The 13461-nt window shown below is 43.5% G+C and overlaps 1 protein-coding gene and 1 long non-coding RNA gene across 3 annotated transcripts in view; one reads left to right on the plus strand and one right to left on the minus strand.

Annotated features, from left to right (window-relative positions):
* MCC (MCC regulator of Wnt signaling pathway) overlaps positions 1-2059 on the minus strand; it is a 220504-nt gene extending 218445 nt beyond the window's left edge. Inside the window, exon 1 of one of the 2 annotated variants that reach the window (XM_075488555.1) lies at positions 1742-2059. In XM_075488555.1, the coding sequence (XP_075344670.1) occupies positions 1742-1878 (137 nt within the window). In that variant the 5' untranslated portion in view covers positions 1879-2059. The remainder of the gene's footprint in view (positions 1-1741) is intronic. The other variant, XM_075488557.1, reaches the window with a different exon arrangement.
* Positions 2060-7650: 5591 nt separating this feature from the next.
* On the plus strand, positions 7651-13461 carry LOC142402663 (uncharacterized). The gene is made up of 3 exons (XR_012773427.1): positions 7651-7788; positions 8715-8761; positions 13340-13461. It is a non-coding gene; the product is annotated as an uncharacterized LOC142402663 (long non-coding RNA).

The raw sequence follows: 13461 nt of genomic DNA on the forward strand, positions 1-13461 counted from the left end.
ATTTCTTGCTGAAATCCAATGTCCCTCCTCAGACAGGTCCTGGAGTTTTCAAAGCTTTCAACAGTGTAGTTCAAGCAACATTCAGAAACGCCCATTTTGAAATACACAGAATACAAATTTGGAACAAAACTTAGGCAATAGAGAGAAGTCAATCAGAAATGAGTGGCTTGTGTTATGGTAGCATCACTTAACTGTCCATATGAAGCACTAAAACATTATCATTCCCTCAGTAGGGTCTTTAAATTATAAATATACAGAAGTCTACTGAGTTTACATTGCAGAAAAACATCACAGTACAGATCAGCAAGTGTGCTCTGAGGAGGCAGCGTACGCTTTAAGTGAACATCCTAAATTTTCAGACATCAGAATAATTTCCATGAAGACAGTAAACAAACGGAAAGAGAAGCAATCTTAACACAGTGGTTGGAAAGCATACATTTTCAAAGTTTACATTTCAGAACCACAACTGTCAAAATAATCATTAGACTGGGGGAAAAAGAGTGTTCAGGGAGCTGTTTAGATAAGAAATATCATGACCCTTAAATTTTATTTTTAAAGTCACTGCCAGCTGTTACAGATTTTCAACAACTTTCTGGCACCAGAGAGATGACAGTGGGGATTGAAGTTTACTTAGCCTTTTTGCAGGGTCGTATTCTTGGGTTTCAGGTTAGAAGACAGACTTAGAAATTCCCTCACTCTGACTGAGCTCTCTAGAGGCACTTACTAACTGCAACTAGGATAGGTGTGATTTTGAAAATGAAAGCTTCCACCATCTCCGGCAAATCACGCCTTTAGAAGTTCAGTATTTTTAAAATTATGGTGCGAGAGCAGAGCACTAGCTCCAGAAATATCCTTCCAACAAACCCCAGTCCTGACCAAAACACACCGCCGGTGCTTCCAGATACATGAACATTACACACTGCCAGTACTTCCAGATACATGAACATTTCATTACGGCTTATTTCCAACTATCTACTGCAAATGCATAAACTCACCACTTCCCCCTCAAAATCCGCCAGCCTGGGTCACAATCCCAAAACTAACTGGGGACCAGAAGAGGAATTTAAATGAGATTGTATAATAAGGATATTGATAAAAACATATTAAAAGATAAAGTCAGATGATCTGGGAGATCAGTACGAACTTTCTCTGAGATTACCTGTGACCAGCTTTGTTTGCTTACCTGCAAAAATCACCTGCCTAGTGCGTGAGGCGGTAGGAAGCACCCAGGTCAGAAGGCGTGACCTTCCAGACCCGGGGGCAGCGGAACTCCTGCCGGCGGTATTTGTCAGCCCTCCCCGCCGCCCCCTGGAAGCTCTCCGTGCCGAGGCACAGCCAGACCCCGCTCCCAAACCCCTCGCTCCGCAGCCAACGGCCGCCCGAGAGGCGGGAGGGAGCGCGGGCGCGCCCCGGGCGGGCTGGCTGCCGGCCGGCCGCTGCGCTCGGCGAGGTACCGGCCGCGGCAGGCGGGGCTGGCCGCGCCGCGCCACAGCGGGCAGCGGGCACGGGAGACGGGCGGTGCCAAGGTCCGTCCCCCGCGCTGCCAGCGGCAGAAGCCGCCGGGCGGCTGCCCCGCCGGCGGCGCGGAGGGTCCGGCCTGGCGGCGGCGGGGGCCGCGCTCTGCAAACTCCTCCAACTCGCCGAGAAGTTGAGACGCCGCTTCACGGGCGGCCGGGGAGGGGGGGAAGGACGGGACGGGTCCGTACCAGCGGCGCAAAGAGCCTCCGCCCGCTGTCGCTACCTGCTGATGAAGCCATCCCCATCGCCGTCGCAGGTCTGGAAGAGGCGCCTCATCCGCTCCTCCTCGCCCGTGCTGGAGGTATCGCTGCTGCTACTCCCGGCGCTGCTCACCTCCGCTACGGCGGCTGCCGCCATCATGCGCCCAGCTCCGGAGGAGGAGGAGGAGGAGGAGGAGGAGGAGGCGAGGCTGCCTCAGGCGCCCGGGGTTCCCAGTCCCGCCGCGCCTGCAAAGTGCGAGCGGCAGCACAATGCCGGGGGCGGGCAGCCCCGCCGCGCGGCCCGGCCCCGCATCCACCTTCCGCCGAGCCCAGGCGCGGCCCCGCGGGGGCGGACGGGCGGGCGGGCGTGCAGGGGCCGGGGCGCCGCGGCCAGAGGCCGGAGTGGCCTGGCCGGGGCGCTGGAGCCCCGCCTTCCGCCTCGGCCGGGACCCTCCGGGGGCCGCACTGGCACCGCTGGGCGCCTGGGCTTGGAGCGGGCAGAAGGCGGCGAAGGCTCTCCGCTCCCCTCCTGCGCACGCCATCATCCTGCCTCCGCCTTGGCCCATCTTTCCGCCGGCCGCTCTCCCGGTGCCAGGAAGCACGGCGGCACCGTGAGTGAGTGGCCTAGCCAAATCAGGGCTAGCTGCCCTCGTAATTATGGTTACGCGCCCCACTGGAGTCCAGCCACCAAGTGCTGGGCAAACCTCCCTCGGTCTGGCAGTTTGGGATCGCTTGTTCTCCTTTCACTGGGCAGGCCCAGCTCCCTGCTTCGGGAGCGCCGTGGCCTTGTTTGACTTTGGCTGGCCTGGGGAAGCCCAGCCTAGACAAACTACAGCAAAGCTCAACATTTTCAGTAACCCTATGTTTGCACTTCAGGCTATTTGATGGGGTAGTAAACGGGAGCATTCTGGGGCACAGAGCGCCAGCACCTCTTGACGCATCCAGTTCCTTTCCACTGATCAAATTTTACCTGAAAAGTACATAGTTTGTTTTTCTGCTGCAACAATTCATGGTCAGATAGTGCTCTGAACTTGTTCATGGCTGTCCTGGTTTCGGCTGGGATAGAGTTGATTTCCTTCCTAGTGGCTGGTGTAGTGCTATGTTTTCGGTTTTAGTATGAGAATAATATTGATAACACGCTGATATTTTGGCTGTTGCTAAGCGGTATTTACACTGGTCAAGTACTTTTTTTTTCAGCTCCCCATGCTCTGCCAGGTGCCCAAGAAGCTGGGAGGGGGCACAGCCAGGATAGTTGATCCAAACTGACCAAAGGGCTATTCCATACCATATGACGTCATGCTCAGTATATAAAGCTGGGGAAGCAGAAAGAAGGGGGGGACGTTCGGAGTGATGGTGTTTGTCTTCCCAAGTAACGGTTACATGTGATGGAGCCCTGCTTTCCTGGAGGTGGCTGAACACCTGCCTGCCCATGGGAAGGAGTGAATGAATTCCTTGCTTTGCTTTGCTCACGCGTGCGGCTTTTGCGTTCCCTATTAAACTGTCCTTATCTCAACCCACGAGTTTTCTCACTTTTACTCTTCCGATTCTCTCCCCCATCCCACTGCGGGGGGAGTGAGCGAGCGGCTGCGTGGTGCTTAGTTGCAGTCTGGGGCTAAACCACGACAATGGCTTATACCTCTCCCTGTCTTTCTGTCTCCTTTCCATTTACAGAAGAGTAATTTTCTTTGCAGTCTTCATGTTGCCAGATGAAAAAAACATTTTCATCTCACATGTATAGGATAGCTTCTTCATTTCCTTTAGTATCCTTGGGACCTTTTTCAACACCTAATTAAGTTTTAATCAGTCCTCTTATTCATGTGAAAGAACTGATACACCAACATACAATGGCAATAAGTTTTATCTCTACTGGAAATACATATTTTGAAACAGCCTAGAACAGCATTTGCCTGTTTCACAGTAGCATTATGTCTCTTACTCCATCATCCTGTGATTAAGTACGTCACCTAAGTTTTTTCCTAACCTATTTCTGTACATGGAAAAAAATACCTTCTTATTAAGGACATGCATTTCTCTCATACTATCAGATATTATCCTTCTCCTATTACTTCAGTCTTTGAAGACATCTGGTTCTTCCCACGTAACAACTTGATCTTCCTTGTTGTTGACAATGGCTCCTGAATATGTAAACTCAGCACAGTTATTGCACTTCTCTTGTTGCACAGTCCCTTTCAAGTGTAATAACTGATGGCAATAGTTCTAACTGTTAATATTTATTGTACCTTGATTAAGTAAGTCATCACAAGGCAAGGAGTCTCTGTGGTGTTTTATTAACTGAAACTACTTGCAAGTGCAAGCATGCGTACACTCACTCTCATAGTCTCTCAGTCTCTGCAGTTTTCCAAATTAGGTTGCTCACACTGGTTCTTGCTGGATGACCAGAGCACTGGGGTACAAAGGCAGCACATTTCCGTACTTTTTCAAGACAATGAAAGCAGAGAATACTACAAGTATCCTTCTTTCAGACTGTAGTGTGTGATCTTTTAAGATTTACATCATGTTCCATCTTTTGACCTACAATGGTCTCACTCTTAGTCTTGGCACGTGCTCTTTCTCAGTCCTATGTAGGATGTTGCTCATGTGTGAGACCAGTTGTTTACTGCAGCTGTTTGTTTTACAGTTAAGATTGGATGAGCTGGGCAGTCACGAGACCATTTTCTTCAGCCAGATCACATAGACTAGCTGTTCAATACCACACAAGAATTCTTGGACACATCCTGCAAATATCACACAAGCTTCTTATTAAGAATTAAAATTCTTAACCATACAGAGTCCTAAAACAGCATTTCCTGACAAAGCCACCAATACCAATGTAGCAACATCGGAACCAAAACACAGCAACGAGAATCTCCAGGAACGACCTCCCTCCATCCTGATGCTATCTGCCAAGCCTCACAGTTACCCAGTTCTCACCTTTTCTTAAAGTAATCCCCCACATCTTCTCTAATCTAGCTAAATTTCCCAGTTGGCACTTTTATCTTTCGTTCTCAGCTTACCCGCATGCTTTCTTTGCTGATCAGGAATTCATCCATGCCTTATATTCTCTCTGCTCCTTGCTAATGACCTTTCTGAGTTGGTTATTTATACGTTGAGTTTTTCCTGCTAGCTTTTCCCCTTCCAGGGGATCAGTTGTAGTTTATTTTTGCATCTTCAAGGTAAGTCCCGAGAAAACCTAATGTAGTAGTTTCTGAGTTTTCCTAATAAAAAATCACTCATACCAGTTCCTCCTAGTTGATAGGAACAGCTGATATCCCAGCTGTGGTATGGCATGCAAGACAGTAAAACCAGCTGAGCTTGCTGGCTTGTCTCGTGATCCACATCTAACTTCTAAAAAGACGCATCACATCAGTTGGGAAGCAGCATTCTAAGCTGTAGTTTCCCACGTTATGGTGCCTGCTATGAATTATGTGGCAGTTCATTCCTGCAGCCAAAAAAGTGAGTTTCAGATGAGAACATGCTGTGCAGTAGAAGGTACAGTCCTTCCTGAAGTGCTTTCTCACTCTCCCTGGTGTAAAGGGTGCGTGGTGTCCAGAAAGTTATGAAGCGAGAACAAGGAAGGAAGGCAAGGAGTGAGACCTCCATACTGCTGCCTATCCCCTCTCGGAAAATAGACTTGATATTTCTTAAAATAAGGGAGCTTGTAGGCTTTCATTTTGAAACTGGGGATCTTAACTGTCAGTCTGTTTTTTGTTTATCTTTTCATCTAAGTTAAATGAATCCATAATTTTTCAATATTAGATTATTTTCTACAATCAACTTCTCATAATACCCTGATTTCCACATGCAAATATAAAACTATACCAGACAGCCATTGCAAAAATTCATAACAATGCTGTAGTAGTACTAGCTGCATTTATTCTCCAATATTTATATACACAAAATCTGAGATCTCTGAAAGATAGGCATGAGACACCTGATTTCCAGAGGTGCTGGACTCCTAAGACTTCCCACCAAATCAACAGGAATTTTAAGTTCGTCTGATCTCTGAAAGTCAAGACTATCTCAAGTCAGGTGTTGAACAATAGAAAAAGAAAACCACTGTACACCTCTCAAAATTTAACTACAGAAGGCTTTGGAGTAGAAAATAGCTAAAGTGACTCCGCGTAGAAAGCTGCCAAATGACCAAAATCAATTGACCAAAAAAGATAAAAATTTCCTGCTACATAGCTTTCAGCCATAGCACTCTAAGGTTAACCTCCTTCAAAACCAACAAGCAAAACAACAAGTAGCTTAAGATTTCAAGCAGTAAGTTTTAATTTAGTAGTATTCCTTTAAGCAAGGTAGCCAGGGTGTGCAATGCAGAACTTTCTCAGCATCAGGAGTCCAATTCCCTCCCATCCCCTCCCATTTCCTAAATACGGCATCCAACCCTTTTCTAGTTGTGCCAAACACATCTTCTAGGGTTCCCTGTTTTTCCATGAGATTCTCAGGTAACAGGCATTTCCCTGTAAACTGGCTGACACACTGTTACCTGACACTAAGGGGACAGGCAGGTTCTTTTAGGGATGCTTGGCAGCATGATGACAGCACTAAATTGTAGTTAGAATTAAAGCTTTATTTTCTTAACAGGATGCTATGATTAGCATAGCACAGAATTTATGATTAGAATGGCACAGGATTTCTACAAGCAGAATCAATATAGTGCAATCTATAAGTAGTGTAATAGAGAATTTATAATACAACTTAACTTAGAATTTCTTATCACCTGGATCCTCTGCAGATCGGGTCAGATCTTAATACATGCTTTGCTGTACCAGTATGACAATCATAATCTAGACTCGAAAATCATATAAAAAGACAAGTCACTCAGTCCTTGGAGGAAGCAGATGACATTGGAGGTGTCCCTGGCCACCGGAGCATCCTGGGTCTCGCTGTCCAGCAGCAGCTCCAGTCCGAGTTCCCCACTTAGGACTCTTAACTGCTTGATTTTATAGACAGTGCTCGGGGTGCTGTTACACCTCCCTGTTCTGTGATGGGGTCATCACCACCACTGGGTTGGCCAGGTGCCTGCGACCTTCAAGGCTACTAAGGAAGGGAGTAATCAGCCTGGCGCCCAGGAACCTTGAGGCCAGTAGGGAGGGGGAGAAGAAATCTGTTTGGTTTGTCTACTTGGTGCGCAGGACCTTCAGGGCCTGATAGTGAGGGAAAGGGAACAAATACGTGACCCACTGCGTCACAGGGAATGGCTGGTTGCCTTATAAAATGGCGTTAGTTATGCTAACCACATTACCAGGGGTCGGGAGCAGGGGGTACCTACTGATCACACACCCCTATAAAGACGGTGCAATCTGGCAGGCTATTTAGCTGATTTTAGGCAATTTGCTACCCACTTTTTTTAGCTGTACTTGGTAGTTAGGCCCTGGACTACACTTCAATGATGAGGCAGCAACGTTCTGCCCTTTCCTCAGCCAATAAATAGAAATGGGGCAAGAGGAACAAGTAGCTTCATCATTCCCATTTTTTTTATACATGCTAGCATCTCAGGCCACATTTATAAACACAGCACATTTTAAGAGTTACCAATTACCTAGTTATTCAGACAAGGATAGAGCAATGACAGAAAAATAAGAATATAGCAGGAACAGCTGGGAGGTAGTGCCAAGTCTGGCACAGTCGGACCTGATCTCTGAAAAGCCTCAGAATCCCTGAATTCTTTGTGTTTGATGCACCATTACTTCTGCCAAATGAGGAACAGACTTTGTATTCCAAGAAAGCAGTAAATGTCAGGCATTAGGAACACATTACAAATATTGCAGAAAACAGTTTGGTTTTAAAGCAACTAATAAAGTGCAACCATTTAATGCCCCAGGCATTTTTTTTTCTTAAAGTTTTGTCAAAACATCACTTTCCATGGAAGCTTTGCATACCTATGTTGTAGGCACAAGATTTTTTTTGTCAAAAAGAGATGAGAATACACTGCCATCAATCACGACAGATAAGCATGATTTGAAAACTGCTGGGCTGGCTGATCTGTCCTACACCTCAAGCTGTTTTTCCTAGACATGATCCTTAATGCCTTTGGAGCCCACCACGTCTTTGCACGCCAGCTGAGGTACAGCTGGGGCTCCTATGGAGAGTGGCTTGTCCTGCCAGGGCGCAGCGGGGCGGCTGCTCCCTGGGGGCTGGGGAGCAGGGGTCGCGGGGCCTGCCTGGGGAGGCACGGCAGGGAGCAGGGCAGGGGCTCGGCCCCAGGCATCGGGGGCCTGCCTGGGGAGGCACGGCAGGGAGCAGGGCAGGGGCTCGGCCCCAGGCATCGGGGGCCTGCCTGGGGAGGCATGGCAGGGAGCAGGGCAGGGGCTCGGCCCCAGGCATCGGGGGCCTGCCTGGGGACAGCCAAGGCCGGGCTGGGATGTGGGCCCGTGGGTGGGCCTGGCCTGCCTGCCGGGCACTTCCATATCATACGACTTCGCACATGTATACCACGCTAATAAGACATGGATGATATGCCCACATCTATACAGCCTAGCGAAATCTGTGCCTAGCCTATATAATCTGTGCCCGACCTATATAAATTATTTCCTATGTAAACATTTTCTTAATTAGGGAAGTGAAATTAATATAAATATTTTATTTTCTATGACATAACTTACAAAATGCATACTTCTGATGTTACTGTAACATAGATCGAGCGGTTAGCTTTTAAATTGCCACAACTGCTTAGGAATTCAGACTGAAGATTTTGATGTACACAAGGATTGAAAGCAATGCCTGATGGTATCAAAGGAGAGATTACCCTTTATTTCAGTAGGCTTCAGAAAAAGACCATCTTTGTTTATTGGTGTTCACTGTAACAAAATTTAAAGTAACAGACATATAATGTGAGTTTTAATAAATATTATTTAAAACATCTTCATATACAGCAAAGTGCATTTGATACCAACAGAGCCATGGTTTAGCTAGGAAATTGCTAGTTAAATTCTCATCAAAATCCTGATGTCTGGAGTCACTGTATTATCTTTCTCACATTGTTTTGTTTAGATCCACTTCACATCACAGACCTAGGATTTCAAGTTCTAGCTACAAATGTCAGTCTTGTGCAGCCTTCACTGTGGAGTTCTTACCAAGCAGAGCTGGTTGAGAATTCTTAAAACAGTACTTTCAACGGAAAATAACTTTTTTGGTGAGACAATTTTTTTGTGATTTTTTTTCTCCTGCTCCAAAATGTGATATGCAAAACTGAGATATTTTATCTAAGATTGAAAATAGTTTAATTTACATAGACTATTACTGCCATTTTTTGAGAAACCTCCTATTCATTCTTCACCTTTGTAATGCTCAACCACCTTGTAAAACTGTTCTGTTTTGAAGAGTGTACTTTTGCTTGGTGATAATGAATATAAATGAGAACAGGTTTGCCCCTTTTCCCCAAAATGTCCTAAACCACTCTCCTACTCAATACAGTTTGTTAGTCCCAGATCTTGCATATGGATCCACAATTTGGATCTGCATACATGACAGAATGTTTATTTCCTGCATTTCTTTCAAATACATGTAAACAAAGATACTGAATATTTCCACTGTTTTTTATCAAAGTTTATTCTTTGAATCTATATCTCTGTTAACAAAATACTACTTTGATTGAAAAAAATGGGGACACTTGTGAAGATAAATGGCCTTTTTGTAGACTGTGACTATGAGGTAACCTTGATAACTTCTTATTTCTGCTACCGATGGCTGTAATAGTTAAACACGTTCTGTGCTCCAGAAAATTTCTGCAACACAGGTATAATTTTGGTCAAAATATTTCAGTGAAACAGTATTCTATCAGAAAATGACAATTCAGTGTAAATAAATCTCTCTAGGGAACATTCCAGTTCCACTGAATTCCAATTTCAGCAGAGACACAAGCATATGAATGACAGGTATGAAATCTTTCTGCCTTCGGTCTACCGCTCAACCTGATAAGAGATGGGGTCCCTGCAGTTTTCATTATGCCTTTATGGCATGTTCCAGATGTAGTAAGATCTGTTAGTGCAGGATCGTTCCACTCCCTCCTGCCCTCTGTCATTTGCTTGCCCTGGAAACTACAGCTCCTCATTTTAGGAGGGAGGAGTAGTGGCGACGGCTACAGGAAGAACTGGGGCATATTTGACCCTGTTGGGAACTATGCCCTTCCCAGGTGAACCCTCTGGATGCCTTGGCCTCCACAGGAGGTTGCTATTTTCCCCTGAAGGTTCAACAGCCCAAGCTCTGGAATGCTCAAAGCGGGGACCTGAGAGAGGTAGTTCTACAATGACAGAATAAATTACAGAAGTGTGTAACCTTCAACATCAGTATTTATGGAGTTTCCAAGTTCCGCAGGATATTAAAGGAGAAAATTACAAAGAACAAAAAGATACTGATGTATAATATTGCTCACCTTTTGCTGCTGCTGTGGTAGATTTCTGCCTTAAATTACTGAGCATGCAGGATTTGTGCAAAATTGAAAGGGATTTGGGGTTACAGGTGTTACGGGGTATTCAAGGTAAAGTAAAAATCCCCAATAAAGTCAGTGGGGTGTCTATACAGACACTATGTACTTTGAATCAGCTACAGTGAAATAGATTACACCGTAACTAAGCCTCATGTAGCTAATATCCTTTACATACTTTAAAGCTAAATCCTAAACATAGTAGAGACAATTGTACTATATAACAGTTAGACATACTTAAAAGGGTGATCATGATATGGATAGCCAAACCAAAGACACATGTATGATTATTACTAGAGAGAGATTATTTATAACTAAAGATGATGACACCTTGCTGGATTTACAACTTGGTTTCTAAGCACTTATCTTGAAGGAAAGACCATCAAATAATCCATCAATGAGGAAACAGTTACATGAGTTCTATTTTGTATCAAAAGGTACCATATTTAACAATGGAAAATATGTAAAAAAGAAAGAATACAAAAATGGACTAACGAAGCACAAAATAAGCAAAGAAAACTCATTAAGATCCAACAAAAAGTGCATACCTGTTATTAGATTTCATATTGTGAAATCTGTTTGACAAATATCATCTTACCATAAAAGACAGGGAATTATGCTAGATGATGTAGTTTTATAACTTTTTTCCCAACCAACAAAAAATATATAACAAACAAAATCTAAGCATTTTCCCCTCTCCAAAATAGGGTAGAGGATATAATTTTCTTCATAAATTGGAACAGGAAGCGGTGATAAGCCGTTCAGTATATTCACTGAAGAGAAAAGCTTGTTGCAGATTCATAGAGGTAATTTATAGTTTGGAGTGATTTGGTCAGAATTTTTAAACAAATTACATAACCAGCGTGCCTTTTCTTTGTTTTTATGATACATAGAGAAACTCTTCTACATGTCTTTCTTGCAAGCTTGGTTTTTACCACATATACCTTCAAAATGTAAAAATCTGACTGAAGGAAACTGAGTGTTAGCTCTGGAAACAGAAGCTGTCACTATAGCTCTGAATTTCGTCCTGGCCTCAGCTGGCTCAAGCATAGCACCATGCTAGTGCAACTCTACTGCTTTCTATGATGAGATTAATACCTTCGCGTTGTGCTTCCAGTATGGTGTACGTGTACCAGCTGAGGTCGATGCTGACTCCTGCTCTCAGCAGTTCCCTCCACTGAACAGAAAAGTGTGACTTTTTTCTAGAAGGTCTATATTAATAGTGTTGTTTTGAATGTTTTATTCGGGGGGGGGGGGGGGGAGGGGAGAAAAGAAACTCCTATCTTGGAACCTAAATGAAATGAAACCTAGGTGAGCCAAGTGATTTAGATGTAAGAGGTGAGCTGGGAGCGTGTAAGGATGGTTCCTTGAATTCTTGTGCTTCCCAGGTCTTGGCTCAGAACAATAGTGTGGTTTGTGCTTGCAGATACAGCTTCTGTGCCTTTAGATAGACTCAAATATAAGTAGCCATGGCAGTATTTTTCTAGGGCAAAGGCTGCAGACTTAAACTATAGCTTGTCACTTTCTTCTTTACCTTATGGCCAACAAACTTGGATGTTACCAGATGATATTGCCCTGCCTCTGGGGCCTTCTACCACCCTCGTCCTGAAACCCTGCATGAGGATGTGTTTTTGCAGTGAATGAGGGCAGAGAAAAAATTAGTGTAACTTGTAGAAGAGTGGGAATGAATAAAAGAATTGGTTCCATGAATCCCTAACAGAGGTGTGCAGTTGGTTGGATTTTCTAGAGTTAATAAGATACAAACTCTGATTAAAATTTATCCTGGACTTGATGCATTTTCTAAGTTTTCCATTATGTAATAAGGACTCTGAGCTCCTGCTGCAGCCTTTCTATTCAGTTGAATAGGAGTAGGATTTCTACCTTCTACTCTGCTGCCTCTTTTCATTAAACTTTGAGGAATTTGGCATCTAAGACTTTGACCCCCTCCTTCACTTTTGGTTTAAACTGTTCCAAAGGTTCAAAAATTATTTAAGGAAGGACTGAGAGCAGACAGATAGAAGCACACATGTAAATATTTATCTACACACACACTGATACACCATTGATTAAATTGATCAATAGACTTTTTCCCTTATGTCTCAAAAATAAATAAAAATTAAAGTGAATAAGGGCTGTAGAAGAGACATGTGAACAAGAAATTATGTGTCAGTACCTGACACTAGAGGTAACGTAAATGAGGAGGAGGCAATCATCCACAGACAGCCCACATCAGCAGCAAAAGTTCTGGGGAAATATCAGTGTATACAGTTGTGTGCAGTAAAGCAATAGATGCCCATTTTCACCACAGGTGATTTATTAAACAAATATCTCCCATTATAATTTCACATTAGCCATACTTCCCTAAATATGTGTAAGTACGTAACTCATTTTATGGGATCATTAATAACTATAACAGCCAATACCCATCTGGTTACAAATTATTATGATGCCTAAAATAAAAACATATCACATGTTCTTTTTGTAATCAAGGAACTGAAAAAAATATAAATCTTGTGCTCTTTCACTAACCTGATCTTGCAGAATGATATTAGGTAATCAGTGATTCTTGCATCACATTTCAAGAGATAACAAGTCTTACAACACTAAAATCTTAAAAAAAATTAACAAAAAGACTTTTTTGCAGTCATATCTGACACAATACACTTACACAGTACATAATTGATAATTTTGTTTCATAAACTTACTTTCTAGTTCTTTTTCTCTCAGTAGTGGCATCTTTTGTGGAATTTTATAGTATTCATGAGAGAAAATATTCTGCAAAGTAAAAAGAAGCCAGCAAAAACTGCTGCATAATAAAAGTGCCTCTGAGGAGGGTAAAATAAGAATGCATAATTGTATTTGAACACGCAGATGTATTTTAGCATAAAACTCTGCTGCCTCTTAATGCTTCTCATAAAAAATATATGGGCATTTGGACATATGGTGATAGAAGGAAATAATTCTTACTGCAGGAGTTATTTGTTTTGTGTAAGCCTTAGCCAGAAGGTATTTCTGAGGCCAACCATGAAAAAAGGATTTTAAAAAGTCTTGCAGGTTGTTAACTCTAATAAGAAAATCTACAGCTAGTAATTTTTATTAACGGAAAACGTATAAAGAATATATATAAACCACCATGTCTAAGAACTTGGACAGAAACAAAGATAAAAACTGGTTTTGTATATATGTTTTTCAGAATGAGCTGTTATATGTTCTTGTTGTACTTCTACATCTAATATGGACCTGAGCTGGAGCTAGAATGCTAGACTGGGTGAAGATCTGGCTGAACGCAGAAGAGCACTTCCTTTGCTCGTAGAC

This window comes from Mycteria americana, chromosome Z (assembly GCF_035582795.1).
Source record: "Mycteria americana isolate JAX WOST 10 ecotype Jacksonville Zoo and Gardens chromosome Z, USCA_MyAme_1.0, whole genome shotgun sequence".
Classification (NCBI taxonomy): domain Eukaryota; kingdom Metazoa; phylum Chordata; class Aves; order Ciconiiformes; family Ciconiidae; genus Mycteria; species Mycteria americana.